Raw genomic sequence first — 18,681 nt, 5'->3', positions numbered from 1 at the left:
CACCGCTTTCCCTTCGCTGCTCCCCGGCGGGAGGAGACTGCCCGATCCCGGCCACAGCGGCAGGAGCCAGGGAGCCCTCTCGGGGGGCTGCAGAGGTGGGATTCGGCAGCTCTGGGGGGCACCGATTAGCCCTCGACAGCCCGTTCCCGAGAGCAGCCTGCTCCGAGGGGCAGCCCCCGGCCGGGGCCGGCGGCGTCGGGGCGCGCCTGTGGGAGAGCCCGCGGAGACGGAGCTCCCGGGGCGGGGGGGAAACATCCCCGGGAGAGATGCAGGGCTCCCCCCGGCTCCGGGTGTCCCCCCGCCCCGGTAAGCGCTGAGGGAGGTGGAGCAGCCCTCAGGCCTCTAGGCAAGAAAGTCTATCAAGTCATCTTTACTTTGCAGCTTTTATTAAAAATATAAATATTAAACATTCTCTTACACAACCAAATCGACCGAGCGCTGAAAAGATGTTTTATTGTGAAAATGTTTACAGGAAAAAAAAAAAGTGGATTGAAAGTAGCTTACAGAGATTCCCCCTCCCACCTCCCTGCCCCCAGCAGAAAAGTTTTCTGTCTTCTTGGCACCATTTCTTCCAATGCTCACACATCCCTACGTAGCGATGGCACTAGAATAACTGGGAAATGGAGAAATAAATAAAGGTAGGGGAGGTTACGAACGACACTCGTGTTTCTGCACTTGGTACACGGTTGTGCATGCTAGTCAAGGGACGGAGGCTGTTCGGAGTACACCCTTCTAGGTTTAAAGCTATATAAAAATAAAGAGATGACATCAGAGCAGCACTATGGTACATCGGACGGTGTAATTATTCTTGTGCTAACTGCGGAATCTCTTTGGCAAGGCGGGGAGGGGCCGTTTCACTTCCCGATTATCTCCATCAGTTTCCTGTTGCTGTGAGCTTGCTGCGCCAACTGCTCGGCTCGGGCCATCTCCAAGACTTCTCGCAGGAGGTGGAAAGTCAGATCCAGAGAAATAGGGGGCTCCTCGGATCGCTTCTCCCTCTCCACGGCCTCACCCTCGGCTTCGCCGTCCTCTCGGTTCCCCGGCGAGCGCTCGGGCAGCTGCTGCAGCTGTTGAACCGCCGCCCGGAAAAAGTTGCTGGCGGAGGCTTCGGGCTGTAGGTGGCTGGTGCTGCTGGAGGAGGCGGAGAAAGAGCCCACGGGTCTCTTGTGAAGGTTGCCCAGGCGCAGGAAATACTCTTCTCCCATGCGGAGCAGGACGGGCAGAGTTTGCTGCTGCTGCTGCTGCTGCTGCTGCTGCTGTTGCTGCTGCTGCTGCTGAAAGAAATCTGGCTGGTGCAGAGCCCCGGGGGCAGGTGCCGGGCTCTTGCTGAGAGCTCTGCACTCCTGGCAGGGCAGGAGGGCGACCAGCAGGATTCCCGTGGAGACCAGCAGCGGGATCTTCATGATCGGGGCCCAAACCTGCGGGGGCAGACGGGGGACGGGGGTTGGGTTAGAAAGCCGAGCCGCGGCGGCGGGGAGGGCAGCGGGCGGCCGGGGAGGGGGCGTCCCCGCCGCCGCTGTCCCGGTGCTGAAACGCGCCCCTCCGCGCCCCTCCGCGCCGCTCCGCGCTCCGCACACCGCCCCCGGCCGCACTCGCCCGGCCCGGCCGCGCCGTCGAGGCGGCCGCTCCCGCAGAACCCCGCGGAACAAGCCCGCGGGGCGGCTCCGGACTGCGCCGGCAGCGGGACCGGGCTGGGCTGAACCCCTGCGGAGAATCCACGCGTGTTCGCGACCCGCGCCACTTCACCCACCCGGGGAGAAGGGGAACGTGGGGTGCCTGTGGCGGGGCGGCTCTCCCCACCAGCTGTGGGGTTCGAGCGCCCGTTCCCCACCTCCCCGCTCCCTGCCCGGCCAGGAGAGTTCCCCGTATCCCGCGGGACGCGGCGCTCAGCCCCGCTCAGGGCAGGGCAGCGCATCCGCTGCGCGCCCGGGCGCGGCCCCGCACCTACCTGGGGCGGCAGTGGCGGCGGTAGGGCAGGGCGGGCGGCGGCGGGACTCGGCGGTGCCCGGCGTCCCTTCCTCTCGCTCTCCCTCGGAGCCGGCTCCTGGCGAACTTGGGATCAGATTTGGTACTAATCAGAGCCGGGGCGCGGGATTTTTATAGCTTAGACCCTCTCCTGGAATCACGCAGAACTTGCCTAATAAGCTGACGCTCTCCTGACAGCCCGATTGCGTGCCCCGATCTACTGCTGAATAAATCATGGGGGCCCGTCGGAGCGGCGATGGGCCGAGTTTCGCTATCGCAACCCCAAATCTCACGTCCAATTATATCAACAGATATTTATCGCCTCTGCAGTGACGTCAGCCGGGCTGGGGGCCGGGGAGCAGGATGCCCCCCCCCACCCCCACCCCCCACCCCATTGACAAAAATACTTGAATGAGATTTCCTAGCGGGCGCGTACTATGAGAGGTCACTCCGGGGAAACTTTCCACTCACGGGCCGGCCCGCGGGGAGGGATCCGACCCGAGCGGGGCCGGGGCTGCTATCCCGGGCAATCTCCTTCTCTGTCCCCGGTGTTTTCCGGCCCCCCGGCCTCCGCCGCCCCCGAGCCCGCCCGCACGGGGCGGCTGTGGAGGGTCGGCGCAGGAGGCTCCGCGGGGCGCGTGTTTCGCCTGGGTCCCGACTTCGCTCCGCTCCCGGGGTCTGCCCGGGCCGGGGCAGCGCCCGCCCTGCAAAGCGGGCAGGGGCTCAGCCGAGCCCGCGGGGAAGAGGCAGAGCAGGTGCCGGTGCCGGTGCCGGTGCCGGTGCCGGTGCCGGTGCCGGTGCCGGGAGGGAGGGACCCGCGGCAGCGCTGGCACCGGAGCTGTCCAAGACCCCGCCGGCGGGACAGGGGGCGGAAAGAGAGGGGGTGGCGGGGAAGGCCGAGACAGCCGCCAGGGCCGCCTGGGAGCATGTGCCGAGGCAGGGAGCGTCGCCCGGGGGGCGCTCCGCTCCTTCTGCCCGGCCACCGCCGGCAGCGCCGCCCGCTCGCCCCGGCCCCGGCTCCGCGCTGCCGGCACCCGCTCCAGCGCTCCGGCCCGCGCTCCTCTCCATCGCTTTCCCACTGTTTGCGTGGAGGCAACAACTGCTCTTTTCTCCCCTTCTCGACTCCACTAGCTAATCTTCCCCACCTCTTGAACGCCATGGCCTTTCCATGTGTTTTCCCTGTTTGCCCTCCTCAGCTATGGCCCTCCCCTCCAACCTGTCCTAATCCACGTGGAGCTTTTTACGAAGTGCTCTCTCATGACCAGTATGTCTTCAGGCTCCAGCCCATATTACATCAACGCCTCCACCTGGGTTTCTTGCCCTCTGATCTCTTGAAGAGGAAGTGCTGCCGATAGAAATAACTTCTGCCCAACATCCATTCCATGCGTAATGTGTGCTCTTCCATTTTTGCATCCCAGCATTTTTGCCAATGCTTCTCAGCCCTCCTTCTCTGCTGCCTCAGTTGAAACATCAATCATAACCTTCCCTTTAAACTGGAGAACTTTTCAGAAAACCTGCTGGTTTTATCTTGGTTAGACAATAAACTCCTGCGGTGACACACTTGAGTGTCTCCCATTGCAATGAGGAGTTGGGACAGAACAGCTGGTCTCATGCTATTGATGTGAAGTAAGTGATAAATCTGAACTCCATTTCCTTAATAAAATAACAAAGTTAAAACCACTTAATGTATGAGGTTGGCCACGGCCCAATTCTGAGCATCTCCTTAGAGATGCTCTACACTTCAATTTTAGTTATACCTAACTCCAGCCTCAGATGCTTTTGGTGAAGTGCCAAAGAATCAGATCTGTGCATCATGAAGAAACAAATGGAAAAACAAGTAGTCGTACCAGAGATTTAGCTCTTCATTACCACTTTTTCCTCAGGCATTCATGAACTGAAATGTGTATTACAGAGCAGAATATATTGTGTAGCTAGTCACAGTAGCAGTTATTTGTATGCTTTTAAAGCATGTCAGCACGGCTTTCAGTGAGAACAAGAGGTTCAAAGAAACTGGAGCTAAGTTCAATCAATTGATGGAAAATGGAAGAGGTACTTATTAAACTCAAACCCTTCAGATGTGCTCTGGGGTGGGTTCTATCACAGTGTCTCCAGTTTTAGGTTTAACATACTATTTAAAAACACAAAAACCTCTTAAAGTAATGTGACCATAAATGTAAAGAAAGAAGAATTTTGATCCAAATAATATACTTTTTTGGTGTTAGGGGTGAGATCTGGGTAAGACTGAGTTGCATTTCTCCAAAAGATTGATGCCAGTGAGAAATGGCACAGGTTATGTTATGTTTTTAATAACAATATTATTATACAATATTATTTAGGTCTCTTTACGCAGATAGTTTTGTCCCTTGAAAAAATCCAGGTATAGCAAATGCAACACAGAAGCAGCCTGGCATCCTCAGGTTTCCACAAGAGCTGTACAACCTGCCAGTTTCTTCTCCTCCATTTTTTTCCTCTCCCCTGTCTCTGAGCATGGTCTGCAGTGTCTCACAAAAGCTTGTTTCTGAGCTAACATGGTCTTATTACCCCACTTTCCTCATAGATCCTGAGTGATGTGTGAGAGGGCTTGCAGCAATGCAGGGGACACTGTGAGACAGTCGGATATCTTGATAATGAGGAATATAAAACATCACAGATATATAAACCAAAAAGTACTTCCCTCAGCACTTCAAATGCAGAACTGACAGCCTAGGAATATAAAAGTCCTTTGTCCAGAGTCACTAGTTTCTGAGTGAAATGTCAGGTGTCACTCCTGAAGGAGATTGCAACAGAAGAAATCTTGGCTTCTCCTCAGAGGGGTGAAAAAGGAAGACAAGGAGGATACCAGGTACATCTGGATTAGAGATTTTTGTTTAGTGATATAGTTTGAGATTAGCATACCCTTCGTAAGTGTTCATATTTGACTCACTCTGCAAACATCAGGAGCAAACAGAAATTTTAGTGAATCACAAAATAACACTGTCTAGAAATAAAAAGCACTATTGAGGCCCATTTCCTCTCCTCCAACTTGGTTTGAGTGCTCTTGCCCTTTAGCCTTGGTGATCTCAAACTCAGGCACCTACTGAAGAGCAATTACAGCTACTTTGAGGTAGCTGAGGGAAAGCAAAAGCATGCCCAGAGCATGACGCACCCCAACGCAGCAGAGCACCTTCAGGTTTCTGGAGACGTTCACCTTGTTCCCTTGTCTATAAAGGGAGTGCAGACAACCACCTTTGCCTGGTCACTGAATTCTTAGACAGCAATGTGAGGCGAGAAGAATCCCCTCCTCACTGACTGACCATAGCAGAGAGATCACACAGATCTAAATATGGTAATACAGAGGGGATGATGTTAAACTGAGAGTATGGCTCTTACCCCAGGTATTTTTGAAGAAGTCCAACTACAAACATGGAAGTACACACACTAGATGTAGATCAACTTTCTACCACAGTGCAATATTTCATTGCCACTCTGTCAGAAGGCAGTAAGGATTTTTTGCATTGCTAAGTTCAGCAAACATTTCCACATCTCACAGTACCCCTTCATGTGATCATTCTTGATTCCTATGATCAGACACGTGATCTTTCTGTCTGACTATTTCAGGTGAACTCAGCTCATCTCACCCACTCTGAGATGCCAGCAATCATGCACTGACACATGTACATCACACTTCCATTTCACCTTTTGGTAGTCTTGATACAAAGAAATCTATATCTGATAGTTATAAATATGGATTCTAGGACAACTAAAAGAAGAAGAAAAGAAAAATTCAGGGTATCTTACTATGCCTGAAGGTGATAAGTCACTTTAAGAACAAAACACATTTGCCTGTTATTCCTCAACAGACTGAATTCGCTAGAATAATGATAGAGAACCTCAATTAAAATGAGTTATAAAAATCAATCAAAATCAATCAATTAAATACAAAAAGGTATGTTGTAGATCAGGATGAAGAATGAAACTGATAAGGATTTCAGCTATCTGCCCTTGCTTCTGACCCCAGAAGTCTTCAAAATTCTGTCCTTCACTTTTAATTTCTCTTTCATTTTTCAATCACCTTGCTCCAGGAAGGAAGTCAAATGCTCCTGTCACAGAGATTTTCTGTGGTGCACCTCAATCTTATACCAGAGCTCCACCTATAACTTGTACTAGATTTTCCTACAGTCCTGTGAGAGAGAGTGGAAAGCACATTAATTTTCCAAACTTTCCAGTGGGGAAAACAACATTGGAAGGTGAAGAAATGTATCAGGTGTCTGTCCAAGAGTTGTGTAAGAAGCAGGAGTGAATCTTGCATTATCTGAGACCAAGTTCATTAGCTCAACCAGAGGACTATTTTGATTCACAACTTCATATTCATACTCTTGATCCTAGATGTCTGCTCACAAGACATAATTGTATGGGTTTGGTGGGTCCCAGCAGAAGGAAAAATTCCTCAGGAATATCCTCTTGGTTCCAGCATGTCTGGGAGGAACACAGCCGTTCCCAGCAGCTCACACACGTGTGGATTTGCAGGGATGGCCTGGCCCCCAGTTGAGCAGGGGCAGTGTGCGCTGCTCAGGAATCCCAAGCATGGACCTACTGCCCCAGCCAGAGCCTTCCCTTCCCAAAGCCCTGCCTGTTCAGGGGGATATTCCCACCAGCGAGGGTAACACGGGGAGGAGCTGCTCCCATACCCTCTTGGACAACACCAAAAAGCAGTTCAGGAGTCCTCACAGCATCGCTCTCTTCTTCTGAGCAGGGAAAGGACTTGCAGAAGCTGTGAGAAGCATGCAGGCGGGAAAGTGCTGTGCCTCTCTCCTCCTGACAGCCCTCATCCAGGGAGGCAACAGCTGACCTTTATATTTACCTCACAAGACTTGTCAGCTGCTATTCTTGCTCTCAAATAAGGGCTGGAGAAGGCTGCACAGGCACGTGCGTGAGCCCTCTACGCTGCTAATGATAATGCTGCAGGAACTAACCTCACAGTTATTGGTAGCAACAAGGAAATCCATCAAACAGGCGTGTCCCAGGAGTGCAGAGCAACTGGTATTCCTGGTTGTCTTGGTGTCTGGTACATTTGAAATAAATTTTTCTGGGTAGCTAGGTACCCAGTTTGTCTGTCTGTCCTTGGCGCAGACTGAGGCAAGGACACGGATTTGGGTTTGCATCTGGCATGCATCTGGAACACGCTGCTAAACCTGATGCCTTGAGAAGGCTGACCTAGAACAGAGGCTAGACAGAGTTAAGAATAAAGCAGGTATTTATTGAAAGGCCTTAAAGGATCCACCTTGGGCAGTACAAGAGCCTGGCCAGGGCTGCACCCAAGCTGGACCTAAAAATGGTCACAAAATGGACAACTGGTCACGAGGCCCCACATTTTTATAAGTTTTGGTCCATCTGCACATCAGGGTTAATTGTCCAATCACAGCTTCAGGTTATGAAGTCTCATCCTGCTCATTTTCTCTCTTCAGCCCACCTTTGTTTATGCTTTTGGGCCTGAAACTTGTAACGATTGTCCTTGGTATCAAGTTAGAAAAGGAATTGTTTTATCCACCTACTCTGTGAAGAGAGCTTGCTGACACTTAATATGAAGTTTAAAACTACACACCTAGACACCACAGAATATGAAAAATATGAAAGCTAAAACTTAAGGCATCAAGACAGTCAGGTTCACTTCAGTTCAGAGTGGCAGAGATATGGACACACACAGGATATGGACAGCAGGGTATGGCTGCAGTGAGCGAAACAGGGGAGGGCAGGTACTGGCCACAGCCACTGGCCAAGGGGAAGTAGAGGAAACCAGGGTGGACCTTCAGGGAAGGGCAGGCAGGGAATTCCACAGTGCCTCTCCCCAGTGGCATCTCTGTCCCAGGAGGTTAGAGCCCAGAACTGACCCTTAACTTGGGGCTGGGAGATGGGCACAGAGGGGAGCCCACAATGCTGTAACCATATTATGGATGGCTGTTAGCAGTCTTGTTCCAGGAAGTCAGTGAAGAACTGTGCAGAAAAGGCCAGGAGCAGAGGAGAGCCTATCTGCCCAGCTAGGATGTTCCTATAGGAAAAATCACCGGGCCAGCGATGGCTTCAGCCTTCAAACTCACCGCTGACACCAGGGACCCTGCCTTGATCTTCTCATGTGCACCACCAGACCTGCCATCAGCCATCAGTGTCAGCAGCAAGGTTTAGTGTATTTTGCTGTGATGTTGTAGCCATGTCATGAGCATGGGGGAACCAGGCAGCCAGAATAACGGATCTGAGCACTACTAGAAAATTCAAGAGAAATATTTGAGCACAACTGAGCTGTTGTGGCATTTTCCAGCATCCAGGAAGAAGAGATCTGAGCAAACTTCTGGAACTATATCCTTTTCAATGGCCAACCCACTGTTCTGCTGTTGGAGAAGAAGGTAATGGAATAAACGCTGGAGTTTGAATTTTCAGGAAGTGAAGCCCTCATTCAGTTGCAAAACATCCACTGTGTGTGCTTGTTGTGAGCCAGGATTTCCTTCATAATCATAGAATCACAGAATAGTTTGTGTTGGAAGGGACCTTTAAAGGTCAACTATTCCAACCCCATTGCAATAAGCAGGGACACCTTCCACTCAATCAGAGCTCCATCCAAACTGGTCTTGAAGGTTTCAAGGGAGGGAGCATCTATCACCTCTCAGGGCAACCTGTCCCAGTTTTACCACCCTCCTAAAAAAATTCTTCCTTGTATCTAAATTAAATCAACCCTCTTTTAATTTAAAACCATTCCCCCTTGTCCTATTGCAACAAGCCCTGCTAAGAAGTTTTTCCCCATCTTTCTCATCAACCTCCTTTAGGTACTGGAAAGTAGGGAAACCTTAGGGTTTCCCCAGAAACTTCTCCAGGCTGAACAGCCCCAACTCTCTCAGCTTTTCCTCATAGGAGGGGTGCTCCAGCTCTTTGATCATCTTAATGGACTTCCTCTGGACTCACTCCAACAGGTCCATGTCTTTCCTGTGCTGAGGACCCCAGAGCTGGATGTAGTAATGTAAAATACATGATATATTCACATGTAAGAGTATATACAACATAGGAATGAGACTGAAAAATGAAAACTGACTAGAAGGGAAAAATGATCAGTGAAATTAAAGGACTTCTGTAATACCAAGGGCATCTCCTGCTCCTGGAATCTTGCTATCACTTCCACTGTTGCTTAAAAAAAAAAGTAATTTTCAAGCTTAAAGACATCATCCAGCCATATCATCAGGGCCGAGAATCCCTAAATAAGCCAGAAGAACTGAGAATTAATCTTCCTTAAAAATCGTATAATTTTGGAACCAGTCTCAATATCTGGGGTAACCATTTGGAGTACTTGAAATGTTGCAACTGCCTTCTCACTCCTTTAAAGTGAGGAAGTATGGAAAGAAATACAAACAGACTATCCATCTTGAATGGCTAGGAAACGGGCTATATATAGAACCTGCTCTGTCCTACTTAAGTTATGACTAATACTAAACAATTAGAAATTCAGATGTCTGAATATTTGAAGTAGCAAACATCTCTAATGCACCATTTGTTGTTCATTAAAAAATAGAAGAATCAAAGTCTCTCTAAGCTCCAACTAGGCTGCACTTAACAGGTGCATGTTGCTGGAAGCGGAGCCCCATGAGACTAATTGCAAGGGATAATGAACATGATGAGGCGTTTCTTGGAAAAAAAGATTGTTGTCTTTGCAATGACCATACTCATGCCAGAGACTGCAAATTCTTTAGGGAAGGGACTTTCTTTTTTGTACCATGCCTGCCTGGTGTCTAGCACAGCAGTGGCCTAGTCTGTGACTAGGAATCCTAAGTGCTACTGCAATTCAGGCAGTACATCATAGTAAATCGTAGTATTAAATTAGCTGGGAACATGAAGTTGGTTTTCATCAGCATCTCTGGTGTACAGGATCAACAAACATTTCTCTAAGCCAGAGGCCAATGGTGTTTTATTTGAAAACACTTCATTTTTATGAGAGGACAATGCTAATACAAAACTACAGTTTACGCGTAGGATTTTGGCAGGACTTTTTGTCTGGTCTTCCTAATTCAGGGCTGCAGTGTCTGGAGTAGGTTTTGATACAGCCAAGATGAAAGACTGGATGAAGGAATCAAAGTACAGAATAAAACTGTGCATCTTGCCAGACAATAAATGAAGAAATTATGAGTTTCCACCAGACAAAATATCCATATTTCTCAGCCATTCCCCATATCACCATGGGCTGCTGTAATTGCAAAGCATGCACTTAATGAATTTATTCACTGGATAGTTTCCTTCACTTCTCATCTGCTTTCTCATCATTACAGATGTTGTGATGGGGGCTATGGGTGGCACTGCCACACACACATCACCATATATTATTTTGTCAGTATCTTAGGAAAATTTTAGTCTTAAGGGAAATACTGACTTTATTCTTAACTGCTGATACTGGAAGAGCAAAGGCATGTAGCAATGAGGTCTTGTAGTTGCCTCTTTACAGCTAGGACTTTCCAAGAAGCTTAGAAGCAGGTACATTTTTGGCCTGAGGATGTCTTGAAGAACATTACTGTTCTATCCTCATAGATATGAAAATCAGGTAAGATAGATTATTAATATTCCTAAGCACTAAGTTTTTTACTTCTTCTTCACCAGAACACAGTGGTGCCAGTAGCCTGACCTCAGGCCTGATATCTGGCCACTTGATAAGAAGCAGGTCTCAAACTGCTTTGCAAACACTATGACTAAAGTTAATGAATAGCCATATACAACTGATTTTGTTTAGTGCTGAACTGCCTTCTGTACTGAGATAGTCCAACACTACCCAGAATCAAGGCCCACAGACTGGGCTAAAACTAGCATGAGGACACATTTAAATGCTGCATCCAAGCAAGACTGCAGGATGAGGGTGTTACAGGCAAGCCTAGCCAGGTAATGGGCACAGAGATGCTTGGACTATCCAAGTTTGTTTCTGACACTGCCCTGACAGTGCAGTTACATCTCATGTAAGGGTCTTGCTGAAGGCTGGTGGCTCCTCACATTTCTGTGCAAGAACAAGTGCATGGGTTTGGAGCAGCAGAGGCTCAGCACTCTGTCACTGTGTGCTGCTGCACGTGCCCTGGGATCACCAGTAAAACTGAAACTTGGCTAGAACAATCTGGGTAAATGCCAAGAACTCTTCAACACCCATCTCTGACATAACCTAGCTCATTGTAAAGGACAGAGAAAGGATGAAATCTTTGAGTTAGTTCCTGGAGAGTCACAGTTGCCTCTTTACAACAGTTGGCCCCAAGTCCACAGCTCCTCCTAGGATGCTTTCAAATGGGAGAAGATAGCTGCTACCAGAGGAGCCAATTCTTTTTTTAAACTTAAAAAATAACATCAGAAGTGTAATTGGTAAATAAAGTCTAATTTTAGGCAAAACTTGAGTTGATAGTGTATCTTTTGAGTCAGCCACATATATGGGCATACAAAGGTTGGGAATTGTCCCTGTAAGGCTTTTCCAGTTCCTTCAGTGAAAGCTGTGTGAAAAATAATTTTAGAGGAGCCACATTTAAGGTGTTAACAGTGAGTGCCATTGACCTTTGAGTGTTGCTGTAAGACAGTAGCATGAATAATAATAATAAACTCCTTAAGGTTGTCTCTCTCCAGTTTTCTACAAGTATCTTGTCCCCAAGGAAGACTTAAAAAATGTGTGGCTCAACCAGACAGCTCATCTGAATCTCCAAGGGATGCCACCCCAGGACGAGGGCTCAGCAAGGTCTCTGCCATGAGACTTGGATTCCGAGGGACCTGGAAACACATCCAATAAAAGTGTTGTCACAAAAGCACTTGGAGCTTAGTCAGGATTGCTCTTAGGCTTGAGAGTGAGAAGGGTCTCTCTGCTGCTAAGGGGAGGAACAGGATCCCTGGGTATAGTGAAGGGAGTACACCTCAGTTCCTTGTTTGCCCTGTCTGTATTAATGGTCCCGAATGGGAAAAGGTACTGCTTTTGACTCAGAGGGGATGAAATTTTGCATCCTTAAATCTAGGGGTTGACACTGACTGTAATTAAACTTTTTTTGGCTTCAAAGTGAAAAGCACACGCTCTCCTCCTATTTGTCTTGGCAGAGCTTTTGGCAGAGCTGTGTGATGGAGGCTGGCTGACTGTTGCAGAATAGCAATGGGAAGGAGATGCCAATAAGAAGAAACTGGTGAACTGGAAAATAAGGGCATCAGTAAATTAACTGACTTCTAAAGGCAACAGGTGATTGAACTGTATCATCATGTCTTTATCATGTCAGCAGGAACATGCAGTAGGCACATATCTGTTACTCAAGATACCCTCCAATTTCACCACTACAGTGACTGTGCCTAAAATTTCTATCTGGAACCTTTTGCTATTTCTATTAACAAATAAATCTCAAATTGAAGAAATTAAGAAGAAGAAATATTGAGAGATTCACAACCAACATTTCCAGAAGACCTCTATTTAGACCCAAGAAACACTCAAGGAGGTCCTCCAGGGAGCAAGGAAAAAAGATATTTATCCACTCTGAGACAGTAGGAATTGTGCCACATGGGGGTTTTTTGGTGCTGTAACTGGGTACAATGTCTCTTGCTACAGACACATATCCTCCCTCCTTCAGCTGTTTAGTGACATATGAGGACAAACTTCTAATAAAAAACATGTCCTACATACCTAGCTAAGGGGTAGGTATCCCAGTTTTTGTAACAGGTCTTCATTTCAAAAAAATGAGCTACATGACAATCCCTTAATAAATCCATTGAAGTCAGCACCAAGCTGAGTCAAATCTACCGACGGAAAACAAGGCATTATCTGACTCTTCTTTTGTAGACAATGAAAATGGAGTCCCAGTTTGGGATCAAGGCCAGATTTTAAATCTTGAACACCATCCTGAAGTGCAACCTTGTCTCTCTGCATGACTCTGTTTGAGATAACACATGGAGCTTGAGGCAGAGCTGCCTCATGCTCCAAAGAACAAATGCCATAGCTTAAATATCGTTACACGCTACCTGTCATTATGACTGGAGCCACAAGAAATAAGTTTCCCATCTGCATATACAGCATATACCACCACAGCATCCTAGAGGTCCTATCCACTTTGATTTCAGTCCTCCAGGATTTGGAATCAATGATGCCAACTGCAGAGGAGTTGCAGACAATAGTCTGGTGAATCTCTTCATGCCCATTGACACCTGCTGATAACCTCTCTCTGTTCAATAACAAAAACAAATTGTCTACTTACCCCTCAGCCTCCAGTTATGGCTAGGGTGTAGCTTGAGACAGACTAAGATGTTTTCAAGAATCTAAACTGAAGTAAATCTTCCAGTGACTTCTCCCTTCTGACAGTAAATGCTGTGGTATCATGACATGTATAACTCTTAGTGGTTTTGGAGAAGTAAAGAAATAATTTGATAGCACAGTTTCAGATGGGCCACATACATATTTTACACTCTAAATAAGCTGGCCTTCTCCAATTTGCGAAGCACAGCATCAGTATCATGCCACTCACTACTGAGGAGATCAGTCTCAGACTGTATCTCCCAAATGGATTTTCCCTCAGCAACAAATAGATGCTTCACCTACTAGCCGTAAACTAGAAGTGTCTTCAATTGTACCATGTTTCTGGAGTGCTGAAGAAGTAACAGCTATTGCAGTGCTTACCATATCTCAAAAACACAGCACAGGTCTGTCAGAGCCTTCCATCAAACATCTCTCTCTACCTCCCAGTCCATGTCCTAGGGCCTGATCACATCTGTGCTCAGGGGCTCTGATGGCGAGCAGTCTGTGGCTTAGGGACTTGGCAATCCAGAGACAAGTTTTGTGTTTAATACAATAGAATTTTAATAGGATAGTATAGAATTTTATTTTGTGAACCTGTCTGAACAAAGATTGATTGAGAAGTGCTCTGTCTGTGAATGACATCTGCATTAAAAATAAACATGCCCCATAACAGATCCTAACACGTACATGACTGTGATAGGAAAAAGAGAACTGCAGCTATACAACCCATCTGTAAAACTGGCAAGATCCCTTTTCTCCTAGGAAAGATATCTTTGCATCTGACATTGCTGCCCTTACACTGAAAAAGGAAGGAATTGATTTTATAACTGACTGTAGAAGCCCTGATTCTTCCACAGCATAAACAATAAAGACAATCATCAGATTTCCAATGGAAATACCAGATATTTCAACAATGTTTTGTAAAGCTGGTAGGTTCCTTGCTTTGTGCCTCTAGCTAAGGAACTAAAATCTCTCCAGAAAGAAAAGAATCAAATTATTTTTATCAAAAACAAAACAAAACAAAACAAAAAAGACTAGGATTTGTGATTTGCCATTATTCATTTATTTGGCTGGAATCTTCCCATACCTACAGGTGGGAGCCAAGAGGTGGTGCTAGAACTCAGCTGTCTTGTACCCAGCAAATATCTATTCCATCTGGTTTTCAGGTAAAAGATGGCTGGACTCCTTGTGCTTCACTCTCTCGCAGCTCTCTGTTCATTTAGGAAGATTATAACCTGTTTTGCAGTTTTAGGGGCTAGCTATTCTGCACAGCAATCACCCTCAATTCTTCTTGCTAATTTCTTAAAAGTTCTTGAAACTGTACATCCAGAAGTATTCATTGTTAATATAATGAGAAGAACTACCTCAAATGCAAATATTCATGAGTTAATCTCATCTCATGGTCCCTAAGCTGAGCACTAGAGCCACACACTACCAAATATGCATGTGTCAAATAATGCTTAAAACTAACACCAGGCCTTTCATCAGTGACAATGTCCTACTCCAGGGATGAGGCACCAGAAGCTCTTTCAGTGACAGTGAATTGCACTGTATTTCAGATTAAGGACCTTGAGTAAGACAGCAAGAACAATGCCTGGGTGAGTTACAGCATCACTGACATGAGCATCTGCCATAGCTGAGGCTTTTCTTGACCTGCTGACGAATGGCTGAACTGAGAAATCGATCTTCTTGGAATTGTTCCTCTATGCACCATCCTCAAAGGGAAACTTTCTTGCTGCACTGGAAATTTGAGCAATGATAAGAAGAGCAGGTACCTCTTGGCTGAGAGAAACCCAGAATGAGGTTTCAGTGGCAGGTTTACAGCACAGACCTCTCCAAATCAAACAAAGAAGAGACAACAAAAGCAATGAATAGCCATTTTCATGATCAACTAACAGTGATTATAACTTGTTACCTGTACCACCCTTTAGCAATTGATTTTAAAAGGCCTCCAAAAGAACCCTCCTCTTGCAGCTCGTAGTGCATTTTCTGTATTAAACTCCATTAAAATCTGGGAAATTGTGCCTCTTTCATCAACTTTAATCTATGAAAATAGACCACAAAAGACTGTTAATTCTGAATCAACAAGAGGTAGCTAATAAAATGTAGTATCACGGTCAATGGTTAGGGAATTTCTTTAAGAGCTCCTAAACAATTAGCTGAAAACTTGAAGTGAAATTTTCATAAGCTGCTCACAAATAAACCTGGTTTAATTTTGTCATAAAAAGAGCGTACTGAGATAAAAAAATTTGAATGCTAGGACATTACATAGTTTGTCATTGTTATAGTCCTACATCATTTGTACAATATTGCATTGTTATGCACTAGACCCATTTTCTTTGGAACAAATGGCCACCTTCCATTTTGGGACAAATGTAAGCATCAATTTTAGTACTCTAGGGAATCAGACAATAAGCAATACTATTTTCTGTCCCCAAAATGTTCACCAGTAATGCCATATGCAAGTAGAACAAGCAGGGGAAATTTATTGGACATTGGTTTTGGAAGGCTGTCCTTCTGAAAGAGCCTGAGAAGACTAAAGCTCATCAGAAAGAAAAGCAGAAAAGCTCATGCCATGATCAGAGCAAGTTCTGGGCACACAGCTCCAAGTACTGCCAATCTGACCTAGCGCCTGCCAGTATTGGATCAAAAGTGCTGCAGCCACCTGGTGCAAAGTGCTTCTGGATCAAAATTCTTCAAAAGCAAGTTAATTTTGTACCAGCGGGGTTTGTGCTGCTCTGGGTATCATCTGTTCCCCCAAAAGCTGGCACAGAAGATGGAGGCAGTATAAATACCAAGGCACGTGATGTGAGTAATTTGACAGAAATGGGAGCGTATATTCATGCTCCAGCTGGATCAGTGGGTGATCTGGTGGTGAGCAGTTCTACCAGCAATGAATGTGGCATCACCACCAAAAAAAAGAGAGGGGGCTTTCAGACTGAGAACTGCCTGAAAAAGGAGTCCAAAGTACAAACAATTATCCTTTGTCACTTTATTCTTTCACCAAGGTTTTGACAAAGAAACACCATTTTGTCAGCTTTTATCTTTCATTTGCTATGGACACTTGTCCAAATGGGGAACAATAGTACATTTAGACTACAACAGAATATTGTGCTTAAAATAGCCCGTTTGGCTACATACACCCAAGTTTCATAATAAAACAGCAATAGCATAGTTATTTAGTATTTTTAATTAACTGAGAAGACCAATGCATTTCAAATAAGACACAAAGCAACAGATAAAGTGTTTTGAGCCCTCATGGTCCCTCCCTCTGCCAAAGAACACATGAATAAATAAGTCACAAGATTAGGAGATTATTTCTTTCCTTTTTCCCTCTAAATTAATTCTGCTACTGAGCTATGTCCAAAAAGCCATATACATATATTTATATATATAAAATAGGTATTATTACAGTACAATGTCCTTCACCATTTAGGGTTTGCCCATGACTGAGTGGAGGGAACTGGTGGATGTGTTTATTCTATCAGAAATACCTAAGCTAGCATTTTCAGGTGAGTTCTTAACTAGCAATTGATGCATGCTTGCTAATGCAGGATCACAAGAATCACCAGCTCCAAAAAGAGCACTTGGGGTGATCTAGGGAAAATTTTATAGTTCCTGGGCTTTCTGCTCACCATCATGTTTTTTGAGAAGTTTTATTTCCCACCTTTTTGTGGACAGCCACTTCCACTCTTGTGTAAGGAAGAAGAACTAGATTAAGGCTAAGACTTAGACGACCCATTTCTCTCTGGACTCATTTCCTCTCTGGTCCTGTTGTCCTCAGTGACTGTGAGCAAGCCATGTACTGTTTCAGTGCCTGACTTATTTAAACCTGAAATATTCTTTCTGAAGATGTTTACAGTGAAGAATAGAGGGTAAATCAACGTTCCTGTCCCAGAAACTCTATGGCACTTTGTGAGATATATGTGGCACTGTCCCTTCCCAGGTCATCTCAGCCATGCCAGTCCAACAGTGCTGTGATCCCTCCTCACCTTCTACCAGGTTTTTCTGAGCTCACAGATGGATGTCTCAGTAGAATGCCTCTAATCAGGCACAATATTTTGCATGTAGTTAATCATTCATATGGGACTCTAATTTTCAAACAGTTCAGATTTTCCTAATTAATGTTTTGCATCATGATCGTATTTACAGTAATTGGGACTGATATTTGAAGTACAGTAAAAGCTGTCATCTCATTCCCTCCTAAAGAGCCCAATTACCTTCATTTGTTAGCAAATTCATACTAACATTTGGGTTTATTACACTTGACAACATAAAGCCAGCTCCTTCTCTCGCACAGCTCAGCAGAGTAACATCAGTCCAGACGCAAAAGACGCTGCAGACCCAGTCTTGATGGGTACAGTGGGGAATGCCTTCCTGACTCAGATCCTGACAGCAAAATCAGTCCAAAAGTGTATCCAGAACAAGAATTTCCCTCGTGCCCATGCTAGCTGTCAGCCCATCACTACTAAGGAAGATGACAGCTTTTGTAATTAGACATTTCTCTGACGTTCACATGCTGCAGGAGACAGCCCATGACCAGGTTCACTCAGCCCAGCTTCCATCTAATTCCTCCTGCCTGGTGTTTTCAATTAGCACCTCCGAAGGCCTACAGCCAGCCAAGAGGAAATATTAGGCACAGAATCTGGGTCAAAAGTCAGGCCATGTGAACCAGAGCATTAGTCTTTTCGGGTTCTCACATGTCTGGATTATGGTCTTAAAGGACAGCTGTGGTGTGGCACATGCAACTCATGTCACTGAAAGCCATAGCTGCTTCCACATCCAAAAGTTAATTTTGTGATGGGGTATTAAAATGCATCTGTGAATTAACCTGTGTCACTTAGCCATAGACATCTCAGCAAGGTGTTCACAGGAGTGTTGTGTGGGTGCTTCAGAGCGAGTCAGCCGTTCCACAGATGGGAAAGAAGATGGAAGAGTGCCATGTTGCTTTTCATTCTGGGAAGTCCTATTTCAGCTACTGATTATTACCTAATAACCTAATCAGCAGTAACAGCAATATTTGGCACTTATAAACACTTTATATTCAAAAAGCTACAGAAGCAGATTAGGTGGAAAATTAATCCCTAAATAATTAGCGAAGGAAGCAAGGAATAACAATATTTTAGGATCAGAAAACAGAGCTACAGAATCAAGGTCAGATCACTAGAGCACAGCCATTCATTTGTTTTGGTGCTCTGTAGGGAAACAGGTGTTTTTCAGCAGGGAAATAAGGTAAGCTACGATTGTAACAGATGTTAGTGGGTCAAGGTCAGACCTAGGGAGATGCTTTGAGTTGCCTAATTAATAAACATTTAAACACCAAGGAAAAGAATCTGTAGATCATACTCATCCCAGCTACATCAAGAAGTTTAAAAAGGGCTTGTTACAGTGTGTTAGTGAGCATGAAAGACACTTTCCTGCCTGGGGTAAACAAGATGTGAATGAGAAACAGAAATCAGAAGGTCTCACCCTTCCCA

At 46.0% G+C, this 18,681-nt stretch overlaps 1 protein-coding gene across 1 annotated transcript; it reads right to left on the bottom strand.

Moving 5' to 3' along the window:
- Positions 1-369: 369 nt before the first annotated feature.
- CRH (corticotropin releasing hormone) lies at positions 370-2,246 on the bottom strand. Its single transcript, XM_086886840.1, has 2 exons — positions 1,949-2,246; positions 370-1,418 (listed from the first exon to the last, which is right to left on the bottom strand). Exon 2 carries the CDS (start codon positions 1,401-1,403, stop codon positions 855-857), a length of 549 nt encoding a protein of 182 aa, XP_086742966.1. The 5' UTR covers positions 1,404-1,418; positions 1,949-2,246; the 3' UTR covers positions 370-854.
- Between the last annotated feature and the right edge of the window lie 16,435 nt (positions 2,247-18,681).

The sequence above is a fragment of the Cyanistes caeruleus genome, chromosome 1 (genome assembly GCF_971803275.1).
Source record: "Cyanistes caeruleus chromosome 1, bCyaCae1.hap1.1, whole genome shotgun sequence".
Classification (NCBI taxonomy): domain Eukaryota; kingdom Metazoa; phylum Chordata; class Aves; order Passeriformes; family Paridae; genus Cyanistes; species Cyanistes caeruleus.
Note: the sequence above shows the minus strand (reverse complement) of the source record. Positions and strands in the feature narration are given on the sequence as shown.